At 37.0% G+C, this 21430-nt stretch overlaps 1 protein-coding gene across 1 annotated transcript in view; it reads right to left on the reverse strand.

Moving 5' to 3' along the window:
- Window positions 1-21430, reverse strand: part of LOC142435541 (cullin-4B-like) — a 154005-nt gene that overhangs the window by 87739 nt on the left and 44836 nt on the right. The window contains exons 5-9 of the mRNA XM_075539765.1: window positions 20353-20426; window positions 18632-18794; window positions 18451-18540; window positions 16359-16435; window positions 14374-14441 (exon numbers count right to left, since the gene is read on the reverse strand). Coding sequence (XP_075395880.1) covers window positions 14374-14441; window positions 16359-16435; window positions 18451-18540; window positions 18632-18794; window positions 20353-20426 — 472 coding nt within the window. The remainder of the gene's footprint in view (window positions 1-14373; window positions 14442-16358; window positions 16436-18450; window positions 18541-18631; window positions 18795-20352; window positions 20427-21430) is intronic.

Here is a 21430-nt window from a genome sequence, read left to right on the forward strand (position 1 = left end):
CAATCTGGCAATACTTAAAGAAAACGGAAATTGATCTACCTTATAACCCAGAAATCCCTCTACTGGGCATATACAAGGTGGATGCAGGAAATAAAACACGACCATTCATATGTGCTCCAATTTTTATTGCGGCACAATTCACAATTAAAAAGACTTGGGAACAGTCTAAGTTCCCATTGATAGATGAGTGGATTAGTAAACTTTGGCACATACACACAATGGAGTGCTATGGAGCACTGAAAAGCACTGATGATCACATGAAACACGTTGTTTCGTGGTAAGAACAGGAAGGAATTATGTTAAGCGAGGTAAGCCAAACTCAAAAGGACAGGTATAACATGAGTCCCCTGAGGTAAGTACACTCAGCAAGCCAGGAATAGAACAATAAACATCTATCTCCCAATAAACGGGCAGAAGCATAGATAGTTGGGGGGGGGGTAGGACTCACCTAGGGAGGTACAAGAGAGTTCAACATAAAGAAGGGAAAGGGGAGCAGGTGGAAGGAGAAGCAGGGTGGGGAGAAACTGAGTGGATTGCATGGGGGGGCACTGACTCACCTGGGAAGAGTATTGGTTGTGTTCCCACAGAACTGTAACATGCATATGGACCCAGTACGATACGCTAAACCAAGAGGGCAACATAAACCATAGAAGAATCCACAAAGAGACTGGACCAACCAGAATTAGCCCGACCCCCAACAATCGAAGGGAGTACTACGCAAAATGAAGATGGATCGCCTGGTGTGGGAAAGGAACTGACCGACCACACCACACACAGAAGGAAGCTGAACCAAAGGAAGGAGGAAGAATGGAGCAGAGCACACCTGGGCCCACCAAGCTCAGAGGGTGAAAGCCAAGCTCAAAGGGCTCAATGTACACAGAGAACCATATGGCGAGATGTGACATCCTGCACTGAACCATAGCCCTTCACGGGGCTGCACCTGAGACACAGTGGGGGATGTGTGACAGAGCTGACCTTACCACACTGAGGCAAAACACTGGGGGTGTGCAATGGAGCGGCAGAGGAAGCAGAGCAAGTAGGTTCCGAGGGAGTATAAAGTATAGATTTTGGGGCTAGGACGGGTCACCTCATCATACTTGTCCGGAAAACACTACTAAAGGTCAACAAACAGACCTCGAACTACTAACAGAGTTGTTTTGCAATTTTTGTTTTTTGTTTTTTTTTCTCTTCTTTCAAATTTGTATGTTAGTGACATTTTTGTTTGTTAGCGTGGCGGTGTTCCTGCTGTCCATGCCATATTCTTACATGCCACTTTGGTGCTGTCAATGCCATCCGCATTTCTATGCACATATTACTATAACTGCAGGTCCACCTAGATAAGATAGGCTGGACAATGTGAGAAGAAAGTAACCGGACAAATGGTCCCAGAGGGACAAGAGAGTGTGGGAAGCAGAGGAAAGTAGGAGGTGCTGGCTAATCCAGGGACAAGGGAACAATGAATGATTCAAAACCAGTGGACAGAGGGAATGGGAGGCCTGGTAGGGAGTGACCAAAGGAAAGCTAACAGAGTAATTACTGAAACCACAATGAAGGCTGAACATGGTAGTGGAACGGGAGGAAAGTGTAAGGAAGTAGAGGAAAGGAGTAGGAGCAAAGGGAATACATAGAGGCCTAAATACAGACATGTGCATATGTAAATATATTTATGATTATGGGGGAATAGACCTATGTGCATATATTTATAGGTTCAGCAGTAGGGTAGCAGGTAGACATTGGGCCTTGTGCACACCCCCTCAATACAATAGCACCTTGCTCAGCTAAACAGTCATTCCATGATACCCACCTTCCCGACATCATTGCTGAAGACAGATGTGTGCATAAGCAAACGTGAAGAAAGCTGATGGTGCCTGGCTATCAAAAAGACATAGTGTCTGAGGTTTTAAAGGCTTCAAGACAAACAAGTGGCCATCTAGCTCGGAAGCAACAAAGCCCACAGAGAAGAAGCACACAAGTCTAAGTGAACACGAGGTGTTGAAGGGATCAGGTAGCAGACACCAAAGAAAAAAAACCATCATTGTGTGAACACCTTCTCATATAAACGCTGAAGACGAATGGAGTATGATTATTATTTTACATTTTTCTCCTGTCCTGCTTGTGAAATATATTTCCACTATACCTATTAATTCCTATTACACCTCTTAAAATATATTTCCTATTAAGTCTAATAAACATTCTGGCTTATTCAGAAAAGTGGGAAATACTCATGAGAATATGATTACTTTAATTATTCTCATCTTCCTACCACATTCCCCACTAACCTAGCTCTCTTTTTCTCTCCATTTCCCCCATATTAAATCTCTTGTATATCACCACACTCAGTCAATCAACTGTAGGCAACCAAACTTCCTACAGACAAATAAGAGCGGCACCACAGCCTGCAGTGGAAACAGGACTCAACCACAGAGGGGTAAAAAAAGAGGGGGGGGGGGAATAAGAAAACAAACAAAGAAGCAAACATTACCCAAATCCAATGATACACCATGAAAAACAAGATTTGAAATGCTCAGAAACAGGATTCAATATAATCGTAGTTAAGTTCTTTTAAGAGACATGGGGAATACTCATGAGAAGAATAAAACTAAATGAAAAAACCTATTCTTATTCCAAAGGGAGCAGAATGAAAGAAAAAGGAATCTTGAATGAGTGAGCTTGAAGACTATTACTCCAGCTAAACTGATGACAGAAGCAATCAACAACAAAAAACAAAAGAGAGCTGAAAATTATGTGGGACACTATCAAGGAAAACAACTATATCACACCAGGATCCAGGAATGAGAGTAATAGAAAATCTGTCTGTATAGTACAAGATCTCATGGAAGAAAATTACCCAACATAACAAGTAGGAGAAAGTAATGTTTGCAGAGGCTGAGAAAACTCCAGAAAGCACAGATGCCTGAAAAAAAGGTCTTACCAATCTCAGGGAAGAGAATCCTGATGAGAGCTAGATAAAGCAGACAAAAGTCACCTACAAAGGAGAACCACTAAGAATAAATTCAGAATTCTTAGCAGGGACTTGTCATCCAGGCAAGAAGACAACAAAATGATGTATATCAAACAAACAAGAATCTTACAGCAAACAAAAGTATCTCTCAAACAATAGGGACATGTAAGGATGTTTCCGGAAAAGGAACTATTCAAGAAATTCATAAAACAAAAAGGACACATTACAAAAAACATTGACTGCATCACTATGGACAGAGAATCAAAAATAGCAAGAAGACAAATCTGAGAGTATCAGCATGACAATACTACCCAGAAGCAAATACAATGAGACAAGTAATCAGAACAGCAAAGATTAGAGAAGGGAAAAGACAGCAGTAAAACTACACTCACACACATGAACACAAATACAGAAAAAATGACTAGCCATTTGAAAGATGGAAATCAAAATGATATAATCTTATATCCACAGTGATAGCTCAACTCAAAGACACAGAAAAAACCTTTATGAAGGAGGCTGTAGGGCCCATAGAGCTTTCAACTAGTGGTAGGTTTACAAACATGAACAACCATTGTAGACAGTGATATGACACTATGTAAAACAACTGAGAATAGAAATATTATTGGAGCCTGAAATATTTCTTATGGGTGTACATGGTGCAATCATATAAAAACGGAAAATTTTTCAAAGCTACTTATTTAAAATATTTTTTCAAAACAATGTATCACCTTCAAAGTATTCTCTATTACACACAATACACTTGTTTAATCTGTGATTCTATTCTTGGAAACATTTTTTTAAATCACTTTATTGGGAGCTCATACAATTTTTATCACAATACATATATACATTGTATTAAGCACATTTGTTGCCATCATTATCCTCCATTTGCCTTCTACTTGAGCCCTTAATATCAGCTCATTTTCCCCCTCCCTCTCCACTATCCCCTAAACCTCATAAACCCTTCATAATACATGAATTATTATTATTTTGTCCTACACTATTCCACGTCTCCCCTTGAACACACTTCTCTGTTGTCCATCCCCCAGGGAAGAGGTTACACGTAGATTCTTATAATCGGTTCCCCTTTTTCACTCCACATTCCTTCCACTCTCCAGGCATCCCCACTCTCACTACTGGCCCTGAAGGGATCCTGGATTCCATGTTTCTAGATGCTATCTGTGCCAATGTATATCCTCTGGTCTAGCCAGATTTGTAAGGTAGAAGTGGGATCATGATAGTGGGGAGGGGGAGAGGAAGAATTTAAAACTAGAGGAAAGTTAAATGTCTCATCGTTGCTACCCTGCTCCCAGATTGGCTCATCTTCTCCCCACACCCCTTCAGGAAAAGTCCGTCCAGTTGCCTACCAAAGGGTTTTGAGTATTCACTCTGCACTCATCATCACTTACAGTGATATGATTTTTTGTTCTTTGTTGCCTGGTCCCTGATCACTTTGATACCTTGTGGTCACACAGGCTGGTGTGCTTCCTCCATGTGGGTTTTGTTGTTTCTGAGCTAGATGACCATTTGTTTACGTTCAAGCCTTTAAGACCCCAGACACAATATCTTTTGATAGCCGAGCACTAGTAGCATTCATCAACATATTTGCTTATGCATACATTTTCATGGAATGCCAATTTAATAGAATACAGTGCTCTTGAATTGACTATACTTGAGTGGAGGTTCAATGTCTATCTGCTGCCAGAATACTAAACCTATAAATATATGTACATAGATCAATTTCCATACCATCCTACATAATTATATTTACATATATAGATGCCTGTGTTTAGACATCTATAAATACTCTTTGTTTAGACCTCTAAAGATACTCTTTGTTTAGACCTCTATAAATACTTTAGTTCTTTCCTCTATTTCCTTTTACATTCTTCTTGTTCCACTATCATGCTCAGCTTTCATTTGGGTCTCAGTAATTTCTCTCAGTTACATTGTCCTTGCTGAATCCCTACCAGGCCTCCATACCCTCCTTGCCACTAGTTTGGATCACTTGTTGCTCCCCTGTCTCTGGGTTGAACATCACCTCCTTACCCCTGCCTCCCCCTCTCCTATGTCCTGTTGTTTTCTCGACCAGATTTGTTCATCCAACCTATCTTATCTAGAATAGATTTGTTGAGAAAATAATATGCACCAACAAACCAGGCATTGCAAGACAGGTGACAAAAGAGAACACAGCAATGATAACAAAAAAGAAAACCAATGACCTATGAAAGGATAAATCAATTAATAGTGAAAAAAAGAAAAAAATTTAAAAAGAAAAACCTGTAAATAGATCAAGGTCTGATTTTTGAACTGTTAGGCATGTCCTCCAGTCAAGTCCAATAGTTCTTTGGCCCCAGAATCTATCCTTTGCACTCCTTCCAGAGTTCCCTGCTGTGCTCCCCAGCTGCTCTGTCACATGCATTTAGTTTTTTTGCGTAGATGTCGAGGGTTCACTCCAGGCCAGTCTTGACACTAATATCATGTTATCCCCCAGAAGGCCCTGGACCAGTGAGGGATGGCATGTCTCACAGTGGGGTCAACCATATGGTCCACTCTATGCACTGGCAGTTAAAAGCAGAGATATCATCCTCCAGGCCTGGTGGGCCAGGATGTGTTTCGCTCTCTCTTCCTCTCCATTCATTTGCTCTCATGTGCTCTAATCAGATATATCCCTCTGCCCCAGCTGCAGCTTCAATAGTGTGCTCTAATTCTTCTGGGGGGGTGGGAGGGGCAGTTGTCCATTTAGTTGGTATGGGAGTCAAGCCCTTATGCCCCTTCACTGGCTCCCCACTCCATGCTGGCAAACTGTATTCACGTCCTGGAACACTGGATTTAGGTCTGATTGCTCTTTCCCTCAGGGCACTCTTGTACTTATCCTTTTGTTCTTGGTTTACTTCATTTACCATAATTTCCTTCACTTCTTCCCATGTGGCAATAGGCTTCATGTTTTCATCGCTGCTTTTAGCGATGCACAGTACTCCATTTTATGTATGTACCACAATTTTTTAATCCATTTATCTGTTGATGGAAATCGGTTTGTTTTTCAACTCCTCGCAATTGTGATCTGTGCCACAATGAACACTGGATCACATATATCTGGCCATGGTTTATTTCTTGCCTCTTGTAGTTATATGCCCATAAGGGTGATTGCTGGATCTTATGGTAGTTCAATATCCATCTGTTTTTGAAATCACCAAATCAATTTCCATAGTGGTTGTACATACCTACAGGTCCACCAGCAGTGGATGAGAGTTCCTATCTCACCATGGCCCCTCCAACAATTGTTGCTTTCTGATTTTTTCAATTGGGCTATCTTTGAGGGTGTTAGATGGTATCACATAGTAGTTGTGATTCGCATTTCTCTTATGGCTAATGATTGGGAAGATTTTCTCATAATTTACTGGTCATTCAGATTTCCAACTGGGTGAAACTCTGTTCAGGACCTTTGCCCACCTCTTCAGTGGGAAGTTAGTTTTTCTCTTATCATAAGCTTGCAAGGTTTTATAGATTTTCGTATTAAGGCCTTTGTCTGATGTGTCATTGCTAAAGATGTTTTCCTAGTCAGTGGACTCTCTTATTACTCTCTCAGTGAACTCTCGATGTACACAGGTGTCTTAGTTTCAGTATATCCCACTTGTCAATTTGTGACTCCTCTGTATTTGTATCCTTCCCTATTTCTGATAGCCTGTGCCAAGGTTCTTGGAAACATTTTTCAAACTCATCTCTTTGAATGGCTGATAGCATCTCCCTCGTATTTTTCTTCACCTCTTCTATGCTGTTCTTTCATGTTCCTCTTCATTTGCAGAAACAGAAAGAAGTCACAAGGGCAGGTGAGTCAGGTGCATGAGGCAAGAGAGGCATGCTGGGATTTTTGTTTTGTTTTGCAAAAACAAATGGTGCATGAGCTGACTGCATGACCAGGCTGATTGTTGTGGTGGCAAAACCAGTCCCCCGTATGCCACCAACAAAGCCTTTTTTGACACACACTGTGATGCTGTCTTTTCAGAATTTCTCAATAGAAAGCTTAATTTAACAGTCTGACTAGTGGAACAAACTTTAAATGCACTATCAGAAAAACTCCAAATGCACTCATCAAAAACACAAGTGAGCATCATCTTAATCTTTGATTTCACCTGAAGAACTGTTTGGGGTGTGAGGTGATGATGGTGTCTTCCAATGGCTTGTTAGATGTTTGTTTTCGGAGTCATCAGAATACAATAAAGTCTCCTTATCAGTAACCACCTTTGAAAAAGGCTGAATTGCTTCAGAGCTGTTCTTTAAAAGCATAGGAAGTCTATGCTGTTTTTCCTGGCCAGCCACAACCCACGGTACAAATTTCACAGCAGTCCTCTTTCCCAAATCTTCCATTAATCTGCTGAACTGAGCTCTGAGATAGTCCAGGTAACTTCCCATGTCTTCAACAGTCTTCAAGCACAAGTATACAAATTTTTTCAACATGTTCGTCAGTTGAGGGAATTGACAGATGTCCAGAATGAGATTCATCATCACTTGACATTTCACCTTTTTATAAACAAGAAAAACACTTGTACGTGGGAGTTTTCCCCCATAGTGCTGTTCTTGTAATCTGTGTTCAACATCACAACAGTTTCTGTGACATTCATCCTGTGCAGGAAACAACACTTTACGTTTTGTTCTCTTAAATGGACCATTACAAAAATGAGGTTCAAATGAAACTGCTTTTATGCAAAATTTCACTATGACCAGAGAAAACTTTCCCAGTTAACATCAGAGTGAGTTGTTCGCCTAGTGGAGAAAACACATACTATGATAGCTCTGCCCAGCAGAACTTTTTGTTTTGAGTACCCCCTCGTATACCCCAAAGTATTAAGAGACAGGTCATAAGCAGGCACACACATTCCCTTGTTAATCAGAGTGCACTTCACAGGAGCAACAAGTTGGAAATATTCCAAATGACCGTCAATGAAATAATGGGTAATGAAAGTCTGGTACATACACAAAATACATACTATGAAGTACTTCATGACATGGATAGACCTGGAATTTATTATACTGAGTAACATCAACTCACAAATGGACAAACATTTTATGAGGCCACTACTCTATGGATGACAACCAAGATAAAATAGGAACCTGTTCTTAGGTAATGTGATCTACTAATCCATTATCAAAAGCAACAAGGTAGTGTGCCACATGGTGTTCATGATCCATATTTATTTATACATCTTACTACCCACTTCAACATAAAAGGCCCCAATTCAGGTTGGGAAAATCTCTCATCTTGGGAGAAAGGAAAAAAAGACCAATTAGTTCCTGTCATATTAAACTGCTCTACAGTCAACACAATTCAACAGACCCTCTTACATGGGTGGCCAGCAAACTTCTGTTAGCAAATAAACCAGGTTGGGCAACTTTCCACTAGGAAAAAATATTAATGAGGACCCCCTAGTAAGTCACTATGCCTGGTATTATGTCCTTAATCAAACAGTCTGACTGAGTTTCTAGCCTGGCCTTTATGACGCATGCCACATTTTCTAATCTCTGTAATTTAGAAGTGAGTATCCTGCATAAGCCAGACCAGAAGGGTCCAATTTGAAAATACCACAAAAATTGAACCTTAAACACACTTGTAACAGATTAAAAAAATTAAAGACTCCCAAGACTGAAGCACCCTCGTGTGAAAAGCAACAGATAACTATTATCCCTAGTGTATAGATTTAGAAGGCATTAGATTTCAATATAAATATTTTGCTTTAAGTGTGCCCATAAATGGCAACTCAAACTACCATAGATTTTCACACACTCTGCTTCATTATGACATAATGTCTTAGTAGTGCTGCCTTTGTGAATGAACACTACTTAAAGTTTGTCGCTATCTCCAATCCTCACTGTTTGCTTAACTCTTATCAAGTCACTACGTTTTTAATCCCTATGAGTCAACAATCGATGTAGTCTAAAATCCTATCCTTTATTTTTCTTGTCTAAACAGTACTTAAAATTCTATGTTATTCTTAGGTTCCATCAAGGCATTACCTACTCATAGTGACCATCTGCACAACAGAACAAAACACTTCCCCATCCTGTGTCATTCTCAAAAAAATGTCCCAATACTTGAGACCATTGTTGCAGACACTATATCAACCCATCCTGTTGAGGGCTCTGTTAGGCAGAGCTGACTACATGCTTTAATATCAAGGATTAATTGTTTATCAAGTAAATATCCCAGTCCAATCCAACTGAAGTCACTAAGTCTGGTACTAGTCTATAAATTTCTCTTCAGATTAATGATACAGAATGCAAAAAGACCATAGGTCATTGGGTGCATAGTTGTGTGGATTCAAGGTTGGTGGAAACATGGCAGAGCACTGGCAGCTCCTATGGACAGTAAGCAGGGAGGGGGGGGAAGACCAAAACAACCGGGGAGACAGCTTCAGGCTGTGATCTGATTGACAAGTTTCATTCCACCCCTTGCTAGGAGTGTCTTCACAAAAAAAGTCAACTACCACAAGAGCCTTCCTGGTTACACTTCCCCTCTACGTCCTTTTCCAGGGTCTGCTCTTATGATATGTCCTAAGTGCGTGTAACAATTCTTAACTATAAGAAACATTCTAGCCATATATATTCAAGGCAGATTTGATTGTCCTTTTGACAGACCATAGTATGTTCAATATGCTTTACCATCATCACAATTCAAATGCACTGATTATTTTTTGGTCTTCCTTATTCAATGTCCAATTTAGCATGCATATGGAGCAACTGAAAATACCATGGCTTCGGTTAGGTCCACCTTACTTACTGACCTCCCTGTTTTCCAACACTCTCAAGAGACCTTGTACAACCCATTTACCGAGTACAATACATCTTTTGATCTCTTGACTACCACTTCTATGAACACTGATCAAAGCACAATGAAATCTGACAATTTCAATCTTTTCTCCATTTATCATGATGCTTCTTATTTGTCCACTTGCGAGGATTTCAGGTCTGTTTACATTAAGTTGTAATCCTAATTCCCAACTTTTTCCCTAAAAAAATTGTGATCAGTAATAATCAAAGTATGTTGCTTGCATGTTTGATTAATTTCAGATCGAAGATGTTGGTAAAAGTCTTCAATTTATCCATCACTAGTCTTGGATATTGGAACAGAAATTGGAATAATAGTATATGGACTGGATTTGCTTGTATTCAGGCAGACGTTATCCTATTACAGACAGTAATAGACTTCCAGATAATCTTTAAGTGTTATTATTGACATGAATGTAATGATGTTACTCTTGTGTCATTCTTAGCATATTAAACCTTTAGTGATCTGATTCAAAATGGCCAACACCAGTCTATTTCACTGCACAAATGACTAGGATGTTGCTGTTCTTAGGTGTCATCTTATCAGTCCAACCCATAGAAACCTTAGGCACAATAAAATTAACAACGCTCATTTCTGAGTCATCCTAGCAATTCTTACTATGTTTGAGCTCCTGGCTGCAGCCACTGTGTCAATCCATCTTGTTGAGAGCCGGCTTTTACTTCAACTGTCCCTCTGTTTCACCCAACATGATGTCATTTTAAGGGACTCATGCCTCCAGAAAACATACCTAACATACGTAAAATGAAGTTTTACAAAAGCCATTATTGTCTCTAAGGGGTACTCTGGCTTTGCTTCTTCCAGAACATGTTTGTCCTTTTAGCAAAGCATGCCATTTTTAACATTCTTCTCCAACACCTAAGGCAAATGCATCCATTCTTTTTCTCACTTCTTTATTCAGTCCAACTATCACACACACGAGGTAAAGGAAAATTCCAATGGTTTAGGTAAGGCTCACTTTAGCCCTCAAAGTAAACTATTTGTTTTTCAATATTCTAAAAGGGTTTTATACAGGAGTCTCATTCAGCCGATTTAACAAATGCAACTCATTTTTTAAGTCTGACTACTGCTTCTATGAGCATTGATTCTGGATCCAAACAAGATAAAATTATAGAATTCAAACTGTTCTCCATTACCACTTTTGGGCCAGTTTTGAAGTTTGTTTTTTATGGATTTGTAGTCCATACTGAAGGCAGCAATCCTTGATCTTAATCATCAAATGCTTCTAGTTCTCCTCACTTGTGGCAAGCAAAGTTATGTAATTTGCATCTCTGATCGTAAGTCTTCTTCCAATCCAGATCCTTAATTCTTCTTCATATAATCCTGCTTCTCTGATATTCTCAGCATACAGATTGAAAAAAGTTGGTAAGAGAATATAACCCTGACACACACCTTTCCTAATTCTAAACCATGCAGCATCCTCTTGTTCCCTTTGCACAATTGTGTCTTGATCCATGTACAAGTTCCAAGTCAGCATTCTTTTGAAGTATACCTGTACTTTGTAATGGCACACATATTTCAGTGCCTTGGAACAGCCAATAACACTCAAGTAAACATGTTTCTGATATTCTCTGCTATAACCCAAGATCCATTGACACCAGTATGGATATTCCTTGCTATAAGTCCTCTTCTGAATCTGGCCTAAAACTATGGCAGCTCCCTGTCAATGTCTTGTTCAAACTATTGTTGAATGATCTTCAACAAAATTTACCCAAGTGTGATATCAGTCATATTGTTCTATAGTGTAAACATCCAGTTGGATTACCTTTCTTTTGAATGGCTGCAAATATGGATATCTTTCTGCCAGTTGGCATAGTAACTGTCTTACAAATTTCCTGGCACAGACAACTTGGTGATTTCAGCACTTCTTCAGCTTTCTGAAACATTTTAATTAGTATTGCAGAAATTCCTGAAGCCATGGTTTTTGGTTAATGCTTTCAGTGTAGTTTGACCTTCTTCCTTCATCATGGTTTTGCTAATGATACCTTTTGAAATGTTGCAATATCGATTACTGCTTTTAGTTACAGTGACTGTACATTCTTTCCATCTTCTTTTGCTACTGCATCTTTCAACATTTCACCCTAGGATCAATATTGCAATGAAAGGATTTTGCCTACAGTTTTTCAGTATATGATTTGCTGATCAGGCTCTCTTTGGGGCTTTCTAATTCTAGGTCATTTCAGATTTCCTATTTGGCTTTATCTTCTTGAGTTGCCATGTGAAAATATCCATTCAGCTGTCTTCTATTAGCTTTAGATAATAGGGCAAATTTCAGAGTGTCATCTGACATCCACTTTGATCTTTTCTTTATCTTCTGTCTTTTTAATGAACTTTTGCTCCTTCATGATGTTATTGATGTCATGCCACAGTTCATCATGTCTTCTGTCATTTGTATCCAAATGTTTCAAATCTGGTTTTGAGGCATTTTTGAAATACAGGAGGGAAAGACTCAAAGTTATATTTGGATTTTATTGCATTGTCTTAATTTTCTGATTTATCTTGAACTTACATATGAGTAGTTAATTGATGATTTATTCCTCAATTGGCCCACTGATTTGGATTTGTTTTCTCCATCATGTCTTCCCACACATGTTCTAATTTTAATTTCTGTGTATTCCTTCTGGAGAAGTTCATGTGCATAGCCACCATTTCTTGTTGAAAAGAAAGTTAGTTTCCAATTTTTGCATTCAAATTGCCAATAATTAACATTGCATATCTATTTTGTTTGAACAATTTCAATCTGAAGTCTGATAGAATTCTTCATTTTCATCATCACTAATTTTTGTAGTTGTGTATAAATTTCAAGTGTTATATTTACTAGAAATCTTTGAAGTTACAGATACAATCCTATCTCAGAGAACAATGTAATCATGATTGGTTTTATAATGGATTTGCTGATCATGAAAGTCATGGCATAATTCTTGATTGTGTTATTTCTAGCATAGTTAGTGTTATGCTTTCTGACTCAAAATTGCCAATATCTGTAGATTTCAGCTCACTAATGCCTAACATATGGATCATTATGCATTTCAATCTTGACCACTTTTAACTTTCCTAGATTCATACTTTGGACATTCCAAATTCATTGGTAAATTTTTGCAGCTGTTTCTCCTTGTGTCATGCCTATCAGCAAATGAAGATCCCACAGGCTTTACTCCATTCATATCCTTACAGTGTATTTCATTCAGAGAATGCTGTTCCTACTAAGTCACATTTCAGGTGCCCTCTTACCCCATGGACCTATCCTCTGGCACCAACTCTGGCAAGGTTCTGTTTATACTCATGAGGAATTCAGTACCTGACAATGCTTAAGTTTTTCAGTGATTCCTTGATGCATAAGTTTTTCAGTGATTCCTTCCTCCGAAAAGGGTGGCTGATATCTAAATCATAGTCTTAAGTCTGGAAGCTTCACTGAACCAATTCACTATAGGTGACACGCTGGCATTTGAAATACTAATGATATAGTTTCCAGGATCTCAGCAACAAACAAGCCACCACAGTAAGGAAAACAAACTGAAAAACAAGCAATGCTACTCTTTAAATATATATTATTCAAATTTTGGAGTTGGGACCCTTTCCAAGGTTGTGTTTTAGTTTTGTGGAACTTGTTTCAATTTTCTTCAACTTTTTCCTTAGCTTGCAGATGTGCACTTGTTCTACAATTGGACTTTGGTCTTGTTTTGGGTGATGATACTGCACTTCTCTATTTTATCTTTTCACAGTTGTAGTTGTTTTGTTTCCTGTATATGTCATCTGTTTATGTCCATTTACCTAGATATTTGCTGTTTATGCTACTGCACAAATGTCCACTGTCTCACACACATACATCACACATGTGTATATTTGACCATAATCTCCCATTCTTTCTCCCATGCCTGTTCAACCTGTGTGTACATGAATCTACTCTTTGTTTTGAAGAATTTCATACTGTTTAAAAGTTTTAAGTTTGATAAAAATCCAATTAACCTTTTATCTAATTGTTTGCTTGTGCTTTTGTTGTTATATTTAAGAATCTTTTATTGAAAGTGGTATTGAAGTCTATTTTTTTAATATCGCTATCAATTTGTCCTTTCAACTTCATCATTGTTAAATTTATATGTCTTGAAGATATTTGCACATAAGTATTTGTAATGTTATATTTTCTTAAGAATTCATCCATTTGCCTGCATATAAACATCAAGTTTTGCTCATTTGAATTTTTAAAATAATTATCTATTTAATAAACAGACAACCTAGTAAAATATAAATTAACCAATGCTGTGTGAATTTACTTAAATTCTATTTCTGTGATCCCTAATCCTATCAGAGGCCAGGTAACAAACTGGGTCAAGAGTTGGGCTGCTAACCTAAAGTCCATAGTCTGAAACTGCCAATGTCTTAACAGAAGAAAGAGGAGACTTTTTACTTACATAAAAATTTGCACTCTCAGAGACCCAGAAGACTAGTTCTATGTAATATATGTTTCTTAAGAGTCAGAAATTACTGCATGTTGGTGAATATATGTCTATCATTAAATCAGTCCCAGGGTATTGTGATTTGTTAATTTGCTATACACATGTTTTTCTTTTACCTTTTTGAAGAACTGTTGATAAATGTTCACCAAGAAGCTGCTTTTCTACAACAGGAATTAGTAGTTTCCTGTTCAAAAAAAATTAATGAAATTCTAGAATAAATCACTAATATTTTAATAGTAAAGGCTCAAATTGCTATTAAAAATTTTAATTAACGTGTGCATTATTATCATACCTGTCTTCACACTGTAAATTGTACTCATATCTTGTAATATATAAAATCTGCCAATTTGATCTTAAGGAAAATAAAAATTTAAGACACATTTTGCCCTCTCTCAATTATGGTTATAAATAGCTTTTCTGGAAGCAACATAGTGAAACTAGAACTCAATATCTAAATTTTTATTTTATCCTAAGATTGAAATAATACTTAACATCAATGTTTTAAAATTTACCTTACTTTAGGTTCCACATATTTTTAACTTGTGTAAAATTTAATACAAACCTATATTTTTAGGAGCTTTGGTGGTATGGTGGTTAAGTAATGGATCTGACCAGCTATCTTGAGGTTGAAAAATGTGCATTGCTTTTTGTAAAGATGAGTCTTAGACACCCTGGGGTACATTCTACGTCTTCCTTTAGTCAGAAAATATGAGATGGGTTTGGGCTTTTTCATATTTTTGTAAAAAAGAATATAAAATACTAGTTTATTTAAAAATGTATCCTGACATGAATACAACAAAAAGTCATAATATTTTTACTAGGATTCTAGTTCACACATAACCAGGTTTATTTAAAAGAAGATCTATATGAACATGTCTCTGAGACCTGTCCATGGCTATAGACAAGTTGTCTCAGTAACGTATTTATATTAGTTTTTAAGAATGTCTCAAAAGTAAGATCCAATAAAGTCAAAGGCTTCTAAAGAAATGTACTAGACCAGTTAACTTCAAAGTAGAAGGGTCAGTTCAAAAGCTTTTGACCATTTTTTGAGACTGCAAAGGGGTCAGAGGTTGCTCAATTTTCTGGAAGGACAAATGAGATTACTGTGATTTATTAGAAGGAATTTTTTTAAACTAAAACTACTGGGTTAGAGAAAAGTGAAGAACAGTATAGTGAGGGATTTTTTCCCCCAATTAGGCTAATTCATGTGGTTGCACTTGAAGGAGAGGTAAATATGTAAGGAAATCTTACATCATTTCTTACAGCCTAATAAGGCCCGTTTAGGCCTTCTATTTGTTTCCAAAAGTCAAAGAACATTTGAAAATATAATTATTTCACTCCCTTGAAAATGAAAAAATTTCTAGCTTGATGAAGCATAAATCTAAGACGACAGAATTTTTTAGAGAAGTGTTAAAGAAAGGAAACACTAACTTCCCCTTCACAAGTGAATATAAATTGTATACAAATGTTATATCAAGAAACAATAGCTTGTTATAAGGAAAATAAGGAAATAAAGTGAAGAATTTCCTGCCAAAGCAACAGAGTTTGCAGTTTGTAAAAGGAGAAAGGCAAAGGAAAAAATGGCAAATAAAGATGGTTAGTGACTGTTGACTTGGAGGAAATGAAAGATGGTGCTTCACAGGAGGAAGAAGAAAAATCAAGGAACAGTACAAAGAAGAAAAACCAAGGAGCAGTATAAAGAAGAGAAATCAAGGAGCTGTGCAAAGTTAAGTATCTGAAAACATAAACATTCCCTATGCTATTTTCTTCAATAAAACAAAAGCTTTATATTTTGATATTTTTGTTATCAAAGGTTTCTATAACCAAGTACCAATTTTTTTCTTATGTATTCAACTTTAAACTAAAAACTGATTAGTACCAAACGTGCTGGCTTGAATAGCAAAATTCCTACACATAATTTCTCTACTTTGTTTCATTAGCATTTGAAAAAAATACTGAAGAAAATCTTTCTGTTTATCAGTAAGATATCGTTGATTAAACAGAATGGAGAAAGGGAAAGTTTTAAATGTTTATTCTGATACTTTAAAAATTGTTATTCCATTTAAATACAAATAATGTTAAGTAAATATACAATTCTTACTGTGTATTCATGTGTAGGTAGGTTCTGTCTATTTCTTCATCTAAGAACTTGTTGATGTGGTAAAGGCATCCTGGAATCTGAAAAGAAGAATTTAACTTTATTATTTACCAAGAGTCAGAAGATTTCATGTGGAAGAATTGCAAACAAAAGAAAAGGCAAAAAGATCATTTGCTTGAATGATTTTATCTTTTTATGCTAGAAAGAAACATCATTATGTTTGGTCTATTTTTGATCATTAAAAGGGCAAAATATTTTTAAAATGGAGTAAAATCCATCATTTACAGCCATAGAATTTAAAAATCTAACATAAAATCATTAAATATACAAAGTAAAGACTGAAGTGAATTGATAAACACATTATATAATATTCAAAACTTTCAATAATAAAACATTAAGCAAATAACAGGATTTCACATTTTAAACAATTAGCATTAAAAATTAAAGACGAAAGTGTGCATAAGCAAGTGTGGTGAAGAAGGCTGATGGTGCCCAGCTACTGAGAGATATAGTGTCTGGGGACTTAAAGACTTAAAAGCAAACAGCAGCCATCTAGCCCAGAAGCAACCGAGCCAACACAGAAGCAGCAAACCAACACAGGCGATCGTGAAGGGCAGAGGAGACCAGATCTCCAACAACAAAGGTGGGGTGGTGGTGAGAATCACATCACCGTGAAAGAGGGAGAGTGCATGATGGGGACCCAATGCCCATCTGGAGACAGCTGGACACCCCTTCCAGAGGGGTAGTGTGGAGGAGATGGGCCACTCAGGGTTCAGTGTAGCAACAATGAAACTCAAAACCTTCCTCTAGTTCCTGAACGCTTCCTCCCCTCCCAATCATCATGACCCCAATTCTACCTTGCCTTGCAGACCTGGTTGTACCAGAGGATGTACAGCGGTGCAGTTGGGATCTGGAGGCACAGGGAATCTAGGACAGACGAACCCCTCAACACCAGCGGTGGGAGTGGCGACACCAGGAGGGAGGGGGGTGTAGAAAGGGAGAACCGATCTCGGAGATCTATGTGAACCTCCTCACTGGGAGATGGGCAATGGGGAGGCGGGTGAGGGGAGATGCCGGGGAGTGTAAGATAAGATATAATAATTATTTATAAACTATCAAGGGACCAGGGGTCGGATCGGGGAGGGAGGGGAATGGGGGAAAAAAAGGGAAACTGAGCTGATTCCAGGAACCCAAGTGGAAGGTGAATTATGAGAATGACGAGTGCAACGAATCTTTAAGGATGCTTTGCTCAATTGATGTATGTACAGACTGTGATAAGAGCCTTATGAGCCCCAATAAAAAGATTTAAAAAATAAGGTAAAGGGTCTGCATCAAAGAGGAAGATGCTCATCAAGACAGATTAATGACACAATGGCTGGAAAAAGGAGATTAAAAAATTGTGAGGAAAAAAATTAAATAGGACACAACAGGGCAATAAGCATTCTTCTCTAGTATCTTAGGAACATTCAATAGGATGGACACCCACACACCCCCACACCCTGACACCCCCCCACACACACCCCAGAGTGAAATGGGCCATATGCTGACACACACACTACACAGTGGCAACTGGAAAACAGTGATAGAGGAAATTTACAATTAAGTAGAAATTTACACCATACTCCGAAATAACTAGTGGATCAAAGGCAGCTGCACAGAGGAAAAACAAAAATGCAACAACATGGATTAAAACAAAAATACACACATTAAAGATCATGGCAATGCCACCAAGTAAAACAGTTCCTTGAAATCAATTTATAACTATTATATAAATTTATACCTATGATATAAAGATCTCAAATCAGTAACATCCTTTACTTTATAGCAACAACAAGTACACAAAACATAACAAGAAAATAGACTAATGAGGCTGTGAGGATCAGAGTAGAGAATGGAGAAACAGGACAGAAAATTAATGAGAACCAAAGCCTGGTTCCGAAAACTACAAACAAGGTTGGCAAGGTTATAGCTAAGCTGACCCCCCAAAAGACATGAAAAGTAGCAGCATAAAAAAGTAGTTAAATTATATATGAAAAAACATGTCTTTATACACAATTTAAGCAAGGGTTTATAATGTCATCTTCATCTGAAATACCTCTCTGTTTTCTACGAGCTTTTTCCCCTCTGCTGCATAGAATCTGCTTGTTTCTTCTAAAAATTTACTTTCAAAAGACTCTTCATAAATCTAAGGAGTAACATATGACAGTTAAAATTAACCTTTAAAATAACAGATCAGAAATACGTCACCATGTGTTAAGAGTTAAGCCATTGCTCACCTGCAAGTCAGAAAGCATAGATAAAAGTCTTTGAATCAAACACCTGTCAACCATTTCTCCATTTCGTTCTTTTTCAATCAACAGAAGAATGCCATCAACAGTCCTTTTCTGAATCTTCTCATCACAAATTATGTATGTTTTAAATAATTCTAGCCCAATCTCCCTAAAAGGCAAAAAAGCATCTAAATAAATGCTGCAGGCAAATTTCAATCCTGAACATTTAACTATGTTTATTAGTAATTATAATAACTTTAATTAGTATTAACATTTCTGTATCTTACATTAACTATAGTTAACAGAATTTTTATGGAGTTAGGAAAAATAATGTATCAGAAATAAAATTAGAAACAATGGGGGCTTCAAAAGTTCATGAAAAATTCCATTATCTTTTAATTTTAGTATTCCATTATTTTCTTAAAGCATCTTCTTCCAACTAATCAATTAATAGTGTACATTATAGATTATACATTACACAATAAGATTTGTTTCAACTTTATAAGAGTTAAGGTCTCTAAGAAATAAAACAGTGTTTAGCATAGCTTGTTTCTAACTTTGCCTTATACAGATTCCCTAAATTTTTAATTTTAGAATGCCTCAACTTAATATGAACATTATCGTTTGCACACTAAGAGATGTAAATCTAGTGGTCTACAACATGGTTTTCACATAATCCATAATGTGTGATGATCCATACAGTTAAGTATCTTGGATTGCTCAATAAAGCATTGAGCCTACCTTACAACCTTCTGGAAGTCCCTCCTTTCACACAACATTAAACTGACACGTGCTTCATTCCACATGCCCTCTGCGTCAAGTTTTTATTTCTAATACTTCTCTGACAATGTTCTGTTGTAACCATTTTCAGTTATCTTCAGACAAATTTTACTTGGATAAGACTGTTTAATATTTCCACATTCTGTTGGACTACCTTTCTTTGAGTAGGCACAGACATGGCTCTCTTCTAGTCAGATGGCCAGATCATTCCTTTCTAAGTTTCTGGGCATCGATGAATGAGCACTTTGAGGACTGCACAGATTTGTTGAACCTCTCAACTACTGTTTCCTCCATTCTTGGAGCCTTGCTTATTGGCAGTGCCTTTAACACTTTAGCTTGAATTTCTTCACTCCAGACTATCAACATTTTCCATGATACCTCCTGAAATGACTGAACGTTAGGCATTCTGACTTGATACAGCGATTGCATCTTCCATCATCCTTTGATATTTCCTGAATCGTTCAGAACCTTGACTATAAAATCTTTCAATACACAACTCAAAGCTTAAATATTTTTTCAGCTTTGCAATTTGAGAAAGTCTGTGTATTTTCTTGACTTTTGTTTACTAACTCCAAGTCTTTACATATTTCATTATACTAGTCATTTATTTTATTCCCCTTAAGTTCTTAACTGAATTAAAAATATATACAGACTTAAACACTTAATAGTTTTTATTACAGTATTCTTAATAAACTCACTGTCATTGTGTAAATTCTTACTCAAATCTAATCTTGTGGCAGAGTAGAACTGCTCCCTTGCGTTTCTAATACTATAAATCTTTATGGGAATGGAAGATTCATCTTTCTCCCATGGAATAGTTGGTATTTTTGAATTGCTACCTTTGCAGTCAACAGCCCCAATACTTAACCTACGAATCCACTCCAAGAATATTAAAAGAATTACATAACTTAAATACAAAATTTTAAAGTACTCATTGCCATCCTTACCAAATGGAAGGCATCACTGAAATTTGGAAAACATAAGTTCTATCTAGGAATAGAAAAATGTTCCTAATCATGATCTGTTAAGGGAGAAAAAAATACATTATTAAAGAACATTGTTTTTAAATTATCAGCTATCTAATGAAAACTTAATTTTATAAACAATTATTTTTGATATTTGTGCTACCATTCTGCTAAATCAAGGACATGAACCAAGAGAACTAATTTTGACATAGTTATTTCCTTCTAATTTTAACTATTTTTTACCATTATCTACAGTAATTAAAATTCAGGAAATAATCTTGCTAGTGATATTTTAATTAATTCTAAAACCACTTCTATAACAAAAATTATGTTACTTGTTAAATGGTAAAATAAGAGACCTACTTTGAACACATAACATTGACAAAAGTAATTTTTATCCACAAGGATAACACTAAAGTGTAAGGTCACTCTCACTGACTTTCACTCTAATCTGATATAGTAACACAATTAAAAACCAAAACCAAACTCACTGACATCAAGTTAATTCTGACTCTTATGGATATTATAGAAGAGGATAGAACTGTCCCTTTCGATTTTCAAGAGGTAACTATTTAGAAAACCTCATCTTTCTCTCAAAGAAGAAACTCAACAGGACAGAGTAAAACCACCCCTGTGGGTTTCCAGGACTTTAATTGTTTAAAAGACTAGGAAGCTTCATCTTTCTCCCACAGAGTGGCTCAGAGATCCACCACAATGATAGCAACTTCGAATCACAACTACTATACCACCAGGTGTACTTTATAAATTCATTAAAATTCAAAATACACTAGTCTTGTACTTCTGGCTCACTAAAATTCAAAAATATACTAGCCTTGTAGTTCTAGTTCACTTTTTCTGAAGAGTCACTTTACCCAGGTACTATTATGTACAAAACTCAAACTCACTGCCACAGAGCAATTCTGACTCATGAAAACCCTATAGGGAAGAGCAAGCTCTTAGTGTTTTTAACTTTAACTATTTACAGGAGTAGACAGCCTTATCTTTCTCCAGAGTAAAGCACCTATGGTGCGATTGAACTCTCAGTTTTGTGGTTAGCAGC

The sequence above is a fragment of the Tenrec ecaudatus genome, chromosome Y (assembly GCF_050624435.1).
Source record: "Tenrec ecaudatus isolate mTenEca1 chromosome Y, mTenEca1.hap1, whole genome shotgun sequence".
NCBI classification, from domain to species: Eukaryota; Metazoa; Chordata; class Mammalia; order Afrosoricida; family Tenrecidae; genus Tenrec; species Tenrec ecaudatus.